General features: G+C 36.8%; 2 protein-coding genes across 2 annotated transcripts; both read left to right on the forward strand.

The window, feature by feature from the left end:
* Positions 1-2,860: 2,860 nt before the first annotated feature.
* Positions 2,861-5,152, forward strand: LOC122881319 (C-reactive protein-like). The gene is made up of 5 exons (XM_044207349.1): positions 2,861-2,961; positions 3,216-3,270; positions 4,009-4,111; positions 4,205-4,502; positions 4,646-5,152. Exons 2-5 carry the CDS (start codon positions 3,216-3,218, stop codon positions 4,862-4,864), a joined length of 675 nt encoding a protein of 224 aa, XP_044063284.1. The 5' UTR covers positions 2,861-2,961; the 3' UTR covers positions 4,865-5,152.
* Positions 5,153-8,593: 3,441 nt separating this feature from the next.
* LOC122881318 (C-reactive protein-like) lies at positions 8,594-11,788 on the forward strand. The gene is made up of 5 exons (XM_044207348.1): positions 8,594-8,691; positions 8,920-8,974; positions 9,852-9,954; positions 10,046-10,343; positions 11,116-11,788. The coding sequence occupies exons 2-5, from the start codon at positions 8,920-8,922 to the stop codon at positions 11,332-11,334; spliced, it is 675 nt and encodes a 224-aa protein (XP_044063283.1). The 5' UTR covers positions 8,594-8,691; the 3' UTR covers positions 11,335-11,788.
* Positions 11,789-18,085: the final 6,297 nt, after the last annotated feature.

The raw sequence follows: 18,085 nt of genomic DNA on the forward strand, positions 1-18,085 counted from the left end.
CCTCAACCCAGGGTGAGAGAACGCATCCAGAGGGACAAACAGGAACATTCTCATGCCAAACTTACACCATGTAGGACCAGGCTGATAGGTTGTGGGCATGTTAGGCGTAACGTATGCCATGTTTTCAAATCTCCTACATTAGCCCAATGTTTTGCTATAAGACTCAGTCTTACACCTGTGTTGTGTAAGATCTATATTTTACAAATGAGATTTGTTAGATTTGTCACTTTGAGTTGCAGGACAGCCTTTAGTGTAACCCCTGTCATTTTTTTTGTCATCTCTCATGTGTACAATTACGTTGTAACCCATGGATTGTCTCCAATATTTAGATATATTCTAATAAATTCAATTATATGATGAATTGTGATGAATGATGAAATATGATGAATAAAAATCATGGAAGATTAAGAAAACCCCAGAACATTATATTTCAAAATGAATTCTGCTGAATCAGGAATAAAACTCTGGTTGCCTAGTGAGCAGATAGTTTCTTAAGAAAATCTCATTAACAGCTTGATATTTTACTGAAAAATTATTTCATATAACTAATAGCAGTTAATATTTATTTGGATTGCTGTAGGCCTACTGTTCAGCTTGTGTGATTTCTTTATTCCCAACATGTTCTGTAAACATGTGGAAAAATTGCTGTTTTGCAAGATATCATAAACCCGTAGCAATAATAGGCCTAGTTATGCTAATCATGATACAGATCACAAACAGAAATTTCTAAATCAGAAACGGATGCAGCTAATTACAAAGTGCCTACATATTGAAATTATCCACAGAAGATGCCTTCGCCTCATTGAAATTAGTCTGCAGGTATTTCTGATCATTTGTAAAAAAGCAGTATAGCGCTGAGCCTACAACTGGCGGTCGATCCATGATAGTTTGGTCTGAAAGTGTACAAGGGCAAGTGCGTTCCATTTAAATTTCCTGCTCCTCCCCGGCCCACTTTCCCTCTGCTCTACAAGTGGCCTCCGTACTACGTATGCTGTTACATAATACCAAGGGCTGAGGGGAAGTGAATGAGGGGAAGAGGAAATACTGACAGACCAACTACTTTGTAGTCCATTACACACTGACATTGAAAGTATTAGTAGCAACACGAAAATATTAAATTTATTGGAAAAAACTTTTTTGTGTCTTTTTGTCTTTGAATTAGATTAAGTTTTTGCTTCCCCTGGTGATGCTGACAGCATGTGCTGCAAGCCCTCAAGGTAAAAAGAAATAATTCAAAAGGAATACCAAAAGGAAATATCACAATAAAGTTGCATGCAAGTGTAGAGAGTATTTTTTTTAGGAGTTTGTTGCCTTTTATCTTTAGCTTTATGCTGAAGTATGCAAACATCTTTCCTAAGAGACTTTATTGTTTGACTAAATCATTAATGTTGTCTACAGGCATACATATATTGTCATAATGTAAAAAACAATAATTCCATTGTTTAAATGTTTAAACTTAAATTCCAGTTCTAATAAAAAATTACAGAAGTGTAATGAGGAATACATTTGGTCAGTCAGTTTTGTTACCAAAACAAAGTACAATATAATATTTATGATATTTTAATGTAAATCCTAATTGTCATTATGCTTTTCTTATAACTAAAAGTGAATTTGTTTTGTTACATACACACATTTTCTTGGCTCGACACAGCTAAAAACACTGATGCTCATTCCTTTTTCAACCAGGAATTATTTGCAATTATTTTGTTTCTATTTCTATCACTTCTTTCTTTGCCGCCGAACATGGTTTCTTGCCCTTGGGGCAGCGCTACTTCTTCATCCTCTCATGTTGGACTGAGGGCAGACTGGACGCTACAGTGACTCGCCTCTTGAGATACAAAGTGGTATTACGAGACAGGACAGGCCGGGGCTAGCTGGTTAGCATGCTAACTTCATAAGATATCTCTGCAACATAATACATAAACGTCATTTACATAATGTGAAAACTGTTACTTCTTCACATTCTGTTGAGAATTTTTGTTCATTTTGGAATGTTTTAAACTAAAATTCTTACATGTAGCTCCTTTAAAGGGCTGAGAGGTGTTTTTTGCTTACCACCAGTGGTTGAAGTTCATTGTCAACTTTCAACCAGCAATTTCACGCTAAAGTGAGTACCAAAATTGTACTGCTCTGCCTTATCTGAATAACCACAACCTCAGTCCACCCGCCTTGGTGCATGCATGTCTGCCAGGAAAACACCAAACAAGCGCAAGTGCAAGGAAATACACTACTACTACTACTGCATTTGTCCTACCGCTGGCTTTGAGATGACACAAAAAAGACCCATGATATCTTAACGTGATAGAACAAATAGGCCCTTGATGTCGTAAAGTGTCATGTCATTGTTGTTGATTGAGAAGTGAATAAAGAAAGAATGGAAGCATGGACTAACACCTATCATAACAGATATATCATACATGATAATCTCTTAGTCACGAGTGACTCTGTGTACAGATTAATTGCAGATGCATGCGTAAACAAGGATGAATGCATTCAAAACACACATACACACACACACATAGTTGTTTACGAACTATTTAATAAAATACTGTACTCTACAATCTATAGTATGAGGATTGACACCCATATTTAGATATATATAGATATAGAGTATTTCGAGTATTAGTTTATTTCAGTGATTCAGATTTTCTGAACAAAAGCACAAAAAAAGGTCACGTAGGCCTACTTCACTTCAGCTTTATGGAGTACTTCATAAGAGTGTTGAGAGCCTGCAGTTAGCCATGTTCATTTGCAAAACAGGACTTTTCAGTGTAAATTCTGTTGATTCAGCAGAAAACACAGTGTATGGGATAAAGCCTTTTTACATTTCAGAAATCTGAAGCCAAAAAATGTAGAAGTATTTAGAGGAAGAAAACACAGACAGAAATGGGGAAGCAGTGAGAGTACAAAACACACAATCCTATTCACTGCTGCACACAAACTCCAGACACAGATTTCAAGGTAAGATCTGCACATGCGAAACTGCAAAATACAGGAATTTAAAGTGACTGTATTATATGTTAACTTTTTTTTTTTTTTTTTTTTTTACCTTTTCCACCTGTATTATTTAGTGTAGCCATCCAAGGCAAATAACAGTAAATTAATTTGTAGTCTCTTTGGCACACAGAGCATTAGTAGCAACTCAAAAGTATTGGAAGCAATGGATCAAAAATACAAATAGTGTTTTCCATGGTGTCTTTTTGTCTTTGTATTAGATGAAGTTTTTGCTGCTGCTATTGATGCTGACAGCATGTGCTGCAAGTCCACAAGGTAAAAAACCCAATCTTATTTAAGAGTGAACACTAGAAGGAAATGTAAAGACAGTGTAGACAGTTTGTAGGAGTATCCATTTACCTTTAAACTTACTTTTCCTACACACCTATCATGCAATACTCTTTTAGGTATAAGAACAAAACCCTAATTATCCTAATTTCTTGGGATGAAACAAACATGAGTTTTTGCAATATATTAATAGTAGACTTTTAAATAAGGCAAAATATGTTAAATGTATTTACCTACATTGCCAATGTTGTCTATAGGTATATGTCTACTATATTTGTCATAATAATTTAATTATTTTCCATTTCCAAATACTTTTTGCGTTATTTTCGGCTAACATGTTTCTAATACAAAGTTACATGGTTGTCTTTATGGTTTCATAACTGATTGTGAAATTGTGTAATTCTGGACATTTGCTTGAATTGACAAAGCCAAAACAGTGATTCTCATTCCACTTCCAGTCATGAAATAATTACGTATTATTTGCAGAGGGATATTACTAAATATGAACTTGTGTAAAACAAATAGATGCTCAACAAAACTATAAGCAAATCAAAAAGCTAAGTAGAGTATCAAAAAGGCTGTTACTAACCATAAACAGTGTCTCTCTTTCTATAAGATTTGTAGTATAATAATGTATAATGTAGTTAGTGGGTGAAAATGATAATCTAGGCTAAAAAAAACAAACAAATAGATATAAAAAACATTTTTCTCCCTGTCTCTTTTCAGATCTGTCAGGTAAAATGTTCACCTTCCCTCTGCAAACCAACACAGCTCATGTGAGGCTGGAGACATCAAGAGAGGATTTTAGCACTGTAACCGTCTGTCACAGGTAGAAATGAATGTGCAAAATACAAAAAATAACCCACTTTATCTCTGACTGTGAAAAGTATCCTGAATGCTAATGTCTTTGTACTGCCTACAGGTCGTTTACAGACCTCAAAAGAGATCACATCCTTTTCTCTTTGGCTACACCCTCTAACACCAATGGCTTTCTGATTTTCTGGGACGAAACAAATAAAGAGATAGAGCCCCATATCAGGGATAAAAAATCTGAATTTCGAGGGTGGGACTACAAGCCGAACATGTGGCACTCTGTTTGCACCACATGGGACTCTGTGTCTGGACTGGTGCAGCTGTGGTTAGATGGACAACCTTCGATTAGGAAATTCATTAGCTCTGGATCAACCATCAGTGGACCCACTATAATAATCTTAGGACAGGTATCGTTGCATTAATAAGCATCAATGGTCTTTTAACTGTATATGCTAATGTTTGATTTTGTTTTGTTTATTACAGTACAGTATACAGTACAAATATTGTACAATTTAGCTTTTATTTACTGTATCCCAAACTTCCGCAACAGGAGCAGGATTCCCACGGTGGGGGATTTGACCTGAAGCAGTCTTTCGTTGGCATGATGTCTGATGTCCACATGTGGGACTACATCCTTTCCCCCTGTGAGATCCACAGCTACATGGATGATCTAAACTTCACTCCAGGGAATGTGCTCAACTGGAGGGCGCTGGAGTTCCAGATTATAGAGAGAGTGCTGATAGAAGATAAACTAATGACCTGTCATTAAACAATACCATCTATATCTATATATATTTACCTATCAAGTCATCTAAGTCAGAAATCACATTTTCTGTGCTTTTATGTATAAATGCACATTCTGGTCGGTAAGAAAGGCTCCACCTGAAATCTACCAGCAGACACTGACCACAGTATCGATGTGATACAGCATGTGGAAAGCAAACAGAACAGCCTACTAACCTAACAACCGGGCACTGCCATCACATAGAGATGAAAAAATAAGTTGCTAACTGTAATTGTTGTCTAATTTTTAATAAAGAAACTTGTGTTTATCAAATGATATTTGTTGCTAACTCACGAACTCGATGGACACATGTTACAGCAAGCATGGTGTTTTTCTTCCTTTTTTGCTGCTAATATAGCCAATATGGGGTGCACGGTGGCAGAGCGGCTACAGCTCCTGCCTCCCAATAAGGAGATCGTGGGTTCGTGGGTTCGATTCCCGGACCGGACCAACATCACACAATCTCTCTGGGTGGAGTCTGCATGTCCTCCCCGTGTTACCGTGGGTTCTCTCCGGGTTCTCCGGCTTCCTCCCACCGTCCAAAGACATGCATGTGTAGGTTAATTGATAACTCTAAATTGCCCGTATTGAATGAATGTGTGAGTGAATGGTTGTCTGTCCTTGTCTGTGTCTGTGTTCGCCCTGCGACGAGTTGGCCACTGTCCAGGGTGTGCCCTGCCTAAGGCCCGAAGTCACTGGGATAGGCTCCAGTCACCCGCGACCCCCTAACGGGGACCAAGCGGTAGAAAATGGATGGATGGATGGATGGATATAGCCAATATAAAAGTCAGTGGCTAAGCTCTGACCTGGCCACTGCCAACGTTCGTAAAGGAGGAATGCGCATAGAGATGGAAAATCCTTGTCTGCGCAGAGAGAGTGTAGTGTGTAGTTGTGTTAGTAAAAGAAATTGATTAAAAAGTTGTCTGGTCAAGTTTGGAGTTTTTCAGAGGCCTATGGAATGTATTTGGCTATGCAATTTTATGACCGCGTTTTTCCTACTTTTCATCAGGATTGGGGGGCAACCAGATGGTGCCAGTGGTGATAATATCAGGGCCTGTCAGCTTGTTTTCAAGGTCCTCTGCCCCCTACTGGGCAAAAATTGATAAATGCAGCTTTAACTGAGTTTCTGCACTTATTTTGGCACTGTTCTGTTTGTTTTTTTAGACACTGAAATAAACAATATCTTCATGCACTACTTTGTAGTTACTCCCCTACATGTGAATGAGACTATACTTAGAATATCGACAGAGGGCTAAAGTTTCTCCATGTTTCATCACTTCTTCCAGTTCTTTGATAATAAATCACACACACTCCCACATGGACTTCTGATTGTTAATGCGAGTCATTCTGTGCTGACAGATGCTGCCATTCTCTCAATAAGTAAAACTACTAATCTCTCCCTTGGATCCACACTTCATAGTGAGAAAGACTACACCGGTCTCTAACGCTGGTGATTAACAAAGCCATGTTTGTGGTACATGTTCATGGACACATATATTACCTTACATTTTGTCTCTGAAGAAGCTACCAGCTCATGAAGCTCCAACAGTTCAAACTTGTTGCTTGTTGGAAGGATGAAGCTCATAAGAACACACTGACACACAGAGAGTTTGGGCCTTTCTGTATATCTCTAAATCCTTGGCAAAAATCAAGTGGAACAATATGCAATTATGTCATTCTTTTCTGGAGAACTTTTGCTCAGACTATGGCACTGGTGATGCTGCAGGCTATTTGCAAACCTGCAGGGACAATAAATTAGGCTGCACAATAGGAGTTATAGCAGCAACACTACTCGCCATAAACACCTCTCTTTTGATATTCCTGTTGAATCAATTAAGCATTATGCGCTGCACGAGACCTCAGAGGAGCCTCTTGTGTTAAGATAGCAGGTTCCTGATGTAATACAGAGCAACATGAGTTTGCAATTAACTATTGTTAACTCCTCTTAAGCATGTCTGTTGAATCTCTACATGCATTGTCAGTGGCTATTAACTATTGCACAAAAATGTATTGCCTTTAACTGCCACAAGTGAAGGTGTTTCTGTAAAACTTTACCAGTAACTTAGTCATTTTAATTTATTAAAATTGACACATACATTACTTATATAATTGCAAAAAATGAAATAAACTAGTTGTAATAGTTGGAAATGATTGATTTGCTGTGCTGTAAGTGTTAGTTGAATTTCATAAATTATTTCACCTTGTATAGCCAAGTATGTACATATCCACATACTGTACATACATATAAACACATTTGAAAAATATTTATTTTATTCAAAATGATGTATCCATATTAAACAATATCCAGTAGCAAGAAGTATTAACTGATAGTGGACACATTACCTCCAACTCCCACTGTGCATTGATTGTACATTGACATTTTGGACTATACATTGTTGATGGATGTACTTTATTAGAATCATCTATCTTAAAGTAACTTACCCTGGAAGAAAGATGATTTTGTCATATTCTGGTAGCATGACGAGGTGCATGGAATAAGAAAGTTAAAAAAGGCACCTTTGCTGCACACATGTTTAGATTCAAGGGCATTTTGTCTGACCAGCGGCCCGTTTCAGAAAAGTGATTTGCTAGCACTGTTTACAGGCAGATCACAAATGGTAGCAATGTCATGTTTCACAAATGATTGCTGCTCGCAAATTGCAGATCAATTTCCATGTCCTACCAGGCTCTCACATGCTCATGCATAGGTTGGAAGCTAGACATAAAGCCCTAGTTTTGATCAGTGAAATATGTCAAAATGAGCGAGGGGGAAATTATCTCATGTTGCAAATCACATCTTACATGTTGCAAATTTGGTGAAACGGGCCCCAGAGGCCTACTTTGCCCTCTCAAGTGCACCTCTGGTGTGACTTTTGGTGTTTGGAGACATAATTTGTGTTAATCTTGCAACCAAAGATTATAGCCTTTTTGTTTTCTTGTTAATTAAAGTTGAACTGTTAGCAAGCTGCTTTACTAGTAGTTATTTTAGTTATTGTAAGCTATTTGTGTTTTAAATTCTTTGAGTAAATAAAAACAACCTTTTTGTCAAACCTGTCTATCTTTGTGCCTACCTGCTTGGTTCAGGATGTCATTAGTTTTGCATGTATTTAGTCATAAACCAGTATCGGACAAAATGCGGCTACTTCACATAAATCACAAAGGTAGGTAAGAAATTAAATTAGACAATTAAAGGGATTATATACAATAACTAAAATAGACCAAATAAAATAGAATATTTTATACAGAGGAAATTTTGACTCTTTTTTGAAGTGAGGAGGTCACCAAAGTAATAGGATATATTGTCTGGAAACCATTTATGTCAAAACTTCATGGCAAACCATCCAATAGTTGATGAGATATTTCAGTCTGAACCAAAGTAGAGACTGACATTGCCATCCTTACAGGCATGCCATCAGCTTTAAAAAGGCACCTAGGCTAAATTTCTATGCAGCAGATCTGCTTTCTCATATTTATTTTATTTCCATTAAATGTTACTGTGTTGTTAACTGTTTTGTCTTATCTTGTTTGTTTTAAATGTTTTACAGTGACTAAGCAGCTCCAAGTGTCTGTTAGTAAGTGTAAGTGTAATACCTTATCAGATAGTTTTAAGAGCCTGCAGTTAACCTTGTACATTTGCAAATGACTGGAATCTGAAGCCATAAATTTCATACAAATACGTTCACAGGAAGGAAACACACAGGGCCAATGACTGCAATAAGGAAGCAGCCAAAGATAGACTATATAAATACAGTCCATTTACCAGTAAGTATAAAACTCACTGTTGTACACAACATTCTAACACAGGATTCAAGGTAAGATCAATGAATAATATACAGTATATTGTCAAATAAAAATGTATCATGACTGCATTATATTCAAACATTTTAAACCTTTTCTACCTGTATTGTACTTTTTAGCAAGCCAACATAAGCAACATCTAATTAATTTGCAGTCTATTACACACTGGTAGTGAAAGTCTGGCAACACCAAAGTATTTGATTTATTGCATTTTGTATGGTGTGTATTTGTCTTTGTATTAGATGACGTTGTTGCTTCTACTGGTTATGCTGACAGTATGTGCTGCCATTCCTCAAGGTAACAAATATCTTCTTCATTTAACAAAGAACACTAAAATGAAACATCACAATACAGATGCATTCAAGTGTATCGTGCTTACAGGAGTTTGTTGTCTTTTGATGTTTGTTAACCTTTATGCTCACTCTTTTAGGTATGTATACAAATTCTTATTTTTTCCTAATTTAATAGGATGAAACAAATGTGAGCTTTATATTAATAGCAATAATTGGGCAAAACATGTCGAATGTATGACTAAATTACCAATTTTGTCCATAGGCTTTCGTCTATGTTTGTCATTAATTTTTTTATTTAAAAACTACAATACAGAAAAAAGTATATTCTTAAATATCTCTTAAGACAATTACTTGGTCAATTTGCAGCCTTAAGCTCAGCAACAAGTAGGACAGGACAAGTAAACAAGTCCAAGGTGCAAAGGCAGGGGCAAACTGGAAAGAGGTGATCAAATAATGGCAGATATCAAAACAGGAAACAAACGACAGACACACACTGAATGCAGTGAACTGGGCACTGCCTCCAGCTCCAATTCATTTTCTATGAGAAGTGGTGAATCTCAGCTGTGAACTGAAGGGTGTGGAAAATGATTAAATGGTAACCAATACAATTTGACATACATTATATATTTATTGTGAATAAATGTATTTTGCACTTTATTATTAGCTACACTAGTGGTGTGGCTCTACGGATGGTATACAGTCAATTATTTTTTTTTTGCTTTTTAGCTTCGGCCTATCTCTTTTCAAAACAACTTTTTATTAAAAAAAAATGTTTTGATCCAGTATTGCCACTGAAGATCTTTTTTGCTATTGCATAATTTATTTGTTTATTATATAATTTACTTTTCACATTCTGATTTTGAATTTCCCTATTTTTAAAGATCTGTCAGATAAAATGTTCACCTTCCCACAAGAAACCAACACAGCTCATGTGAGGCTGACTACATCAAGACAGAATTTGCGGGCAGTAACCGTCTGTCTCAGGTAGTGTTGAATATGCAAAATCAATTAAACAACCCGCTGCATATCTGACAATAAAAATGATAATGAACAATAATGTCTGTAATGCCTACAGGTCCTTTACAGACCTTCGTAGAGACCACGTCCTTTTCTCTTTGGCCACACCCTCTGCTCCCAATGAATTCCTGATTTACAAGGTTGCTGCAAATGATGAGATTGACCTCTATACCAGGAATAATAGGGGAAATTTTAGAGGGCAGGACTACAAACTGAACATGTGGCACTCAATTTGTTCCACATGGGACTCTACGTCTGGACTGGCACAGGTGTGGTTTGATGGAAAGCCCTCGAGTAGGAAATTCATCAGCTCTGGATCGAACATCAACGGGCCCATTATAATTGTTTTTGGACAGGTACAGTTTTTAAGCACCCTACTTAAAGGAATGGTTCAATGTTATGGGAAATACACTAATTAGCTTTTTCGCAGAGAGTTAGATGAGAAGATCAATACCAGTCTCACGTCTGTACGAAAAATATGTAGTTAGAGTCAGCGGCCTGTTAGCTTAGTTTAGCACAAAGATTGGAAACACAGGAAAACAGCTAGCCTGGCTCTGTCCAAAGGTAATATACTCAGCCTACAAGCACCTCTAAAGCTTAATAAAACAACAATTCCCCTTTTTAATGGATGGTTATGTGGCGAACCATTTCTTAGCCAGGAGCAGTAACTTCCTGGAGTCTCTGGTGGCCAAAAAAATAGTCCGGTGCATAACACCTTGTAGAACAGCAAATTGTCATCTTTTTTGGTTTGATTGTAAAATTTTGTATTTAATATTGCTTTGGACAAAAGCATCTTCCTACAATAAATGAAATTGTAGGCAGATTTTGTCAGGCTAGCTATTTCCCCATTTCCAGTCTTTGTGCTATGCTAAGCTAACTAACTGCTGGCTCCAGCTACATATTTAGGGCAATCATACATACATTAGATTAATAATAATCTTCTCATCTAACTCTCAGCAGGAGAGTGAATAAGTGTATTTCTCAAAATGTCAAACTATTCCTTTAGTCTTCCAAAAGTGCTGTAGATTGGTACTTTGTGATTTGTTGTAGATCTTTTTAGGATATATATCAGAAAAAATATAGCATAGTACACTATAGCTGTTATCTGAAATGTCTGCATATTCTCAGGAGCAGGATTCCCACGGTGGGGGATTTGACATTAATCAGTCTTTCGTTGGCATGCTGTCTGATGTCCACATGTGGGACTTCACCCTCCACCCCTGTGAGATCCAGAACTACATGGATGATCTAAACTTCACCCCAGGAAATGTGCTCAACTGGAGGGCGCTGGAGTTCCAGACCATAGGAAGAGTGCTGATAGAAGATAAGCAAATGACCTGTCACTAAACATTTGGAACAAAACTGTCAATGTCTTGCAAAGTGAAAAATCAGGTTTAAAAAAGTCAATAAAAAAATATAATTATTATTATTATCTTTTGCTTTATTTGTTTTTCAGATCATTGCAAAACAATGATTTTTTTTAAACTTTACTAATGAGTGTTTCGCTGACCTTTTGACTATGTGTTGCCAGCATTAATTGTTTGTGTTCACTCGTATTAATAGTGTGAGATAATTAATCCAGTCAAAGCTAACTTTACTTAGTGAATTCACGTGAATTCTCAGTGGTCTAATTTGTGACTGCTTTTAATAGTTGTATTTTAGGCAAGATCAACATATCTTTCCTGCCCAACATTTAAGTTGTTTAATAACTTCTGTTGCTCAACAAGTAGCAAAGCTCAACAATGAAATGTTATCAGTAGGAAATTGTAAATAATAAATTGGATATCATGTAAACACTTCACTTACTTTGTCTCTTTGTTACCGTAGCAGCTTAACTTATTGCTGCAAAAAGCGAAAGCTTTTCTGTAAGTGGTTATCTTAAATAAAATAGAACTTTAGTAATTATGTAGCTTTCAAGTGTAGGGACCCCTAAAATGTATGCATGTATTGTGTTGAATATAGTTAGTAGTAAAAATAACACAACAAATTAAAATGTATTTTGTTTTTATTTCTAAATATGATGCAACTATGTACTTTTTTTTGTTTTTGCTCATGACCAGTGAAAACGTGTGTTTAATACAAGTGTTTTGTTGCTGGCCAATGAATGTTGGAATTGTTGTTGTTGCATCATGACGTGAGTTACGTGCGGAAGAAGAAGAGGAGCATCGCACATGGAGAGAAGCAGCTGCATGTGACTCGGTCGCGTGAGACTTGTTGTCATTTTGGAGACCAGTTATGTTATCTGTAATGTAAGGCCCAAAGTGCAAAGGAAAACGTTTATAGGAAACATTTTATTCACTTCATTTTGCTTTATTGCTTAAAGTGATTTATTTTTCCTGTTAGTCTCTTCGCGATTGTTTGAGAACTCCGTGTGTGCTGATTTCTCATCTGATAGAGACATTTACATTTGCACACAGTGACTGATGTGAAGAAGTTCGTTGTGAACTCGTCCTAAATTCGTTTGGGACCGGACACCTCTAGCATTTCATCACTGGATGCAGCTCGACTGGACTTTGTTTCGTGTGGATTGAACGGGACTGGAGAAAGTGAGTTTGTGTCGTGAGTGATTCAAACATTGCCTCGTCATTATCATCGGATGGACGTGGGTGAGTTCATCTATTGAGACTCGTTGACTGTGAGAGAGATCGCACAGAACCCTTCAGCTTTATATGTGCACCAACGGACTGGGCCCCAACGTTAAAGTACGCGTACAATTTTTGACTGTGTTACTGACTCATACCAAAATTTTCATACGGGACAGAAACATAATCTCTGTTTTTTTCTTTTCTTTCGGAAGTGTGTGAAAGATCTTGAAAGAACGTGATTTTGGTATTGTATTAGTGTTTAACTTAAAAGTGTTTAACTTAATCAAGAGTTTGATATTTTATCTCATATTTTAATTTGAGGTTAAAATTTAAGAATACAGGTTTAAGAAGCTAAGTATCTGAAAAAATAATTCTGTGAGGTTGTATAAATCTTTTATTTGCTGGAAAACAAATAATTCACGGATTTTTGGGTAAAATATTTTCTGTGTTATTTGCTATTCTCTATACAACTTAATTATTTGTTTCGTCATTTAGTGCTTTCTTTGAAACAAAACAAAGTCATTTTATTAGTGTAAAACAAAATAAATCATTGCTATTCCTTTTTCCTAAATTTGATTATCTGACATTTCATTGTTCTTTTAGATAGTTAATTCATTTAACACAGTTACAAATTTCTAAGAAAAACATGAATAAGGGTTTTTGCTACTTTAATTTTATTGTGTAATTATTTGTACAGGAGAAAAGCTAAATTACAACTGTTTTAATTTAAAGAAAAGAAGCACCGGCCAAATTCCCCATTCAACTGCCGGGAACCCAGGTTTTTCTTATTTAACATAGCATTGAAATTAACCCCTAGGGTTAACAAAAGGGTTACACAAGGTTTCATATTCTTGCCAAGAATTAGATGAGAAGATAGCTAATGTCTAATGTCTGTACAATAAATATAATGCTAAATTAGCGTAGCTTAGCATAAAGACTGGAAACGGGGGGGAAACCACTAGCCTCTAACGCTCACTAATTAATACATTTTATCTTGTTTGTTTACAAAAAACTATGTGTAAACATGACGAGATTATGGGGGTTATGGGGGACTATTTGTTGGTCGGGCGCAGTCACTTCACTTTATCTAACTCTCTGCAAGAAAGCAAGTAATTGTATTGCCCAAAATGTCTAACTAGTCCTTTAAAATGAAAGAGAAGTGCAGAACTGACATGAATCTATTATCTATGAACAGTTGATAGACATGGTTGGTTCTTCATTGTATAATCTATAATGAAGTACTCTTGAAAATAAAAACACTGAATCAAATGACAGATGAAATTGCAAACATGTTTCTTAATTTGCTTGTGTATTGTTGATTTGTATGCGTTCTTAAAGGTCCAGTGTGTAGCATTTAGTGGCATCTAGTGGTGAAAGTGCAGACTGCAACCATTTGAATACTGCTCGCATAACCCTCCCCTTCCAGGCGTGTCCGAGAAACTGCGGTGGCTGTGAAAAACGCAAACGGCCCTATCTAGAGCCAGTGTTAGTAGCTACTGTAGAAACATGGCAGCCTCCACCATAGAATTTTGAACATTTGCAGGTACTTCCACCATAAATCAGTTACACATTGTGTGCTGCGTGAGAACTCAGAACAAGCCTCTTGTGTTAAGCTAGATGGTTGCCAGATGTAATGCAGGACAACTATGTGTTTGCAGTTATCTGATTCTTGCTGTCTCTTGCTAGTTTCTCCAAGTTTACCTACCCTAGCTTTAAGCTGCATCAAGTGAAAGTGTTTCTGTTAAAGTTGGACTATGTGTTGTTGATGGATATGATAGATTAGGTGTTATTGTTTACTTCTCACCAACTTTTTTGCATATAACTGCTTGGTACCTCAGTCAAATATTTAGATTTACTATAGTTCTGGCAACTTGACTGATATTTTTTCTTTGATTTTGAGGAGTTTATAATTTAAACTTTATAATAGGCAGACAAAATGAAAAGTTTCGGATAGTGCGTTTTTCAGAGTAACCTTTATAAGGCAATAACTCATTACTTCCACAAAACATTTTTGTATGCTTGTTGAGATCTTAAACACAACCTTTGATTTTTCTGAACTAACTTTAGTTAGAGGAAAAATCTGAGGATTCGGATGGTGTCATTATAACCATATTAGTGAGTTTCTGTTTACCACTAAATATTTAACGTGTACATTTCACAGATGAATTCTGGTTGAATTCTTAATGAAATTTGGTCGATAACATGTTTCCTTACCAATGATTTTAACTGTTTATTTATGCTCATATAGATGTGAGTCTTCATGGCTGGACACGGAATCTTATTATGGGTTTCAGGGTAGCCTGGGTGTGTGAAATTAAAAATGAGTGCAAATGATGAATGCTTGTTTGATAGCTTTTCTGTACATTGCTACATCTTAATTCTTTCCCAGGGCAGTATTGGAATACTCTATCTCATTTATACATCGGCACAAACATACACAACCCAACACACCCCAACAGCAGGAAATAAGCTAAAATCAACAGCAGTTCTTTTGTAATAAGAGAATAATACAATGCAATGTGGGTGTAATGGCTTGCAGATTGTGTGTGCAGATAATACTGTTAGATGCTAGATAACAGGATGTCTCTGACTAAATGTTCTGCTTTGGGCAAAAAAGGCGCTGCATATTTTTCTTGTAGCACCAGTCCCTGTCATGGCGACAGCTGCTCCATCCTCCTCTCTTCCCTCCTCTGCATCTCGATCATCTGATTCATTTCTGTGTTGAACATACTAACTTTTCTTGTTGTTCCACAACTGCCATTCTGCACCTGCCCACAAGTTGTCCTTACTGAGTCTGAGTCATATGTATACTCAGCTGCTCCTCATGTGCTACCTAGTGCACTATATTTACTCATTAACATTGTCCAAAATCTACAAATACAATTTGTGCGTTAAATGTAGTTCATCAGAAAACAGGTCAAAAGCTTGTCTCTATAAAGCTCAGCCTGTCACTTTCCAGTGTAATAAACATGACACATTACCTAGGTCTGTGCTTTTTCAAGTGTGCGTACTCTGCGTCCAGTGGTATGTGTCCTAACTCATTTTCTTCTCTTCCAGTCCAAGCTGGGCCATCTGACAAAGGGCCTTATGCAAGAACCACTTGTACAAACAGATCTGTTCTTAAGTAGCGCTTACTGGAAAAGTGTTTTAAGAGATTTTTTTTTGGTTTGCTGACTGACAGCAGGACCTGAAGTCTTCTTTTTACTCTTGGGTAACAGTTTTGTGAATGAAACTTGGCCACACATGGGGTGGAACAAGTAGCCCTGTATGGCAATTTTTGGGGCATCAGGCTGAAACAAGAAAATTTACGACAAGTTTGTCCAGTTAAGAGTTTGGTGAATCTGACTTGAAACACTCGCACGAGCAAACCTCACAGAAAAAAGTAAGAGAGGTTTAAGATAAGAATATGAAAATGTTCTTGCTTGAGGCCCATTGATTTTTTTTTGTACCTTTCACACTTTCCTGTATGGCCTTTGACACCCCTCTTCCTACAAGTGGTTCGCTCTGGGCTACATGCTGGCTCTGGTGGTGCCTTCTGTATATATACTATACAATAGCAGTTTTTAATCAGATATAAAAACCTTTTCAAACCTTAAAATGTGACAACTGGTAAACAGTCTCCAAAATAACGTCAGTGTGATTGAAGACTGTTGCCCTGTTTCTCTCTTTCTCTTGCCCACCAACTACATCTTATCTTGTCTGGAAGCTCAGTCAAACTCAAAGTTTTCCCCTGCTGAGTTGAGTGTGCCATCTAGTCGTCTCGGTCTGATCCCTCTCCAGGGTTCATCCCTCCGGCTGATCTGATGCCGTTCTCCAGGAAACATTCGCTCTGAGCTGCAGGCTTCTCCCCAGCCACTACTGGATCTCATCACATCAGTGGAGAGAGGAGCGTGCAGACTCCTCCATCACTGAAGTCCTCTGCAGAGAGGATGTAATGGATGTGACAATACAGGCTGTTGTGCTGTTGATGTGCTTCAGCAAGTCATTTCAGCTGATCAAAAGCATGGAACATGGAACAACACATGCGTTAGTGAAGGAAAAAAAGTATCAACCAATGAAAACATTAACCTATCAACCAAAAACAATGGACTGGCGCCATACAAAAATACAATTTTATGAATACATTTCCTAACTTTATGTCTGTAAGTCTGATCCTGCAGCTTATTTTCATAATCTTGAATTCAATGCATTTTAATTCAGTGTTGCTCGATACATCAAACTAAACTAAAATACACTCTCTGCAGTACAACAGTTTGAAAATGTCAAATGTCCTTAAAACTCAACCTGATGATCCATTGCATCCCTGGAGTGCACTACTGATATCTAAAAAGGCCAGATAAGTGTTTACTGCAGCATGTACTGTTCGTCATTTCAAAGAGCTACATGCAGCTGGTTTATCAACTTCATACTGTATATGTAAAACACGTTGTAATAATGAAACACTTTGTAAGACGCTGTGACCAATGTTGTTGTATGACATATTTTTAGGACCTCAGCCAAATACCTTTTTAAATGATTGGGTTTGTCCGAAGAAAAGAACTAAAGGTCTCACATGTAGGCTTATACCTCAGCTTTATTAAGTATCCATGGTGTGTTTGTATGTATTGCGTAATCTCCTGTGCACTGCTTTGCTTTATTAATTTCCTTATTTCATTCTCAATTTATTTTATCACATTATTAAGTGTGTTAAATGTTCCTTTCCTTTTAAATCTTTATAGTAACTAAAGAGCTCCATCTGGATGTGTGTGTTAATGTAATATGGCTGATAAATATGGTGGCCGAGACATTTCGAATGAACCAAATCGCTTTGCAAATTCGAGTGCTTTAAGGAATTCAACATAACAATGGAAGTCAGCAACAACAGATGTTGACAATGAAACGGGCTAACTATTATTGCTGGCGGACTGTTATTGACCACATAAATATGAAAATATAAAGACATTGAACAACATTGCTCATTTGAGACAATCACATAGCAGTAGTAATCATAGTTAGCTAGCAAACAACATTTCACTTACTTCTCAAACACTAGTTTTGGTGGTGGATAAGTTTGAGTGAGAAAATGTGTTCATGAAATTTGAAAGATGTGGTCACTGAATGCATTTTGTGTAAAAGCAATGAAAAGTGAGTCACAGTTTAGTCCACTCTGACTTATGTTGTGCTGACAGTGTGAAGTGTTTTAAAAAAGTGAACTCGTATAGAGAAATGTGACTTAGCAACTGTAAAAAAAAAAAAAAAAAAAAAAAAACTGCAAGAGCCTGTAATGTGGATTTGCCTGTTCTTAGTAACAACATTGCTTCATGAAGAGATTTTCTAAAATAAGAACACAATATTTAAACACAAGCATGATCTTTCATTGATTATGTTACAGTGAAAGGAGGGTGTTTACAAGGAAGTCATATATATTTGGAATTGCAGCGTTATATTACTGGACTGAAATATTAAATTGAAACGCTTGTAGACAGCAACAGGAATGAGGAAGCAGTGATGGTATAAAACAGCAATCCTATTTA

Source organism: Siniperca chuatsi, linkage group LG9 (assembly GCF_020085105.1).
Source record: "Siniperca chuatsi isolate FFG_IHB_CAS linkage group LG9, ASM2008510v1, whole genome shotgun sequence".
In the NCBI taxonomy this organism is placed as follows: Eukaryota; Metazoa; Chordata; class Actinopteri; order Centrarchiformes; family Sinipercidae; genus Siniperca; species Siniperca chuatsi.

Bases quoted from the DNA above. Each gene is read 5' to 3' on its own strand.
- LOC122881318 (XM_044207348.1), top strand. From the start codon at position 8,920: ATGACGTTGTTGCTTCTACTGGTTATGCTGACAGTATGTGCTGCCATT. The intron at 8,975-9,851 runs GTAACAAATATC...CTATTTTTAAAG, and splicing joins ATGTGCTGCCATTCCTCAAG to ATCTGTCAGATAAAATGTTC. The intron at 9,955-10,045 runs GTAGTGTTGAAT...TAATGCCTACAG, and splicing joins GCAGTAACCGTCTGTCTCAG to GTCCTTTACAGACCTTCGTA.
- LOC122881319 (XM_044207349.1), top strand. From the start codon at position 3,216: ATGAAGTTTTTGCTGCTGCTATTGATGCTGACAGCATGTGCTGCAAGT. The intron at 3,271-4,008 runs GTAAAAAACCCA...GTCTCTTTTCAG, and splicing joins ATGTGCTGCAAGTCCACAAG to ATCTGTCAGGTAAAATGTTC. The intron at 4,112-4,204 runs GTAGAAATGAAT...TACTGCCTACAG, and splicing joins ACTGTAACCGTCTGTCACAG to GTCGTTTACAGACCTCAAAA.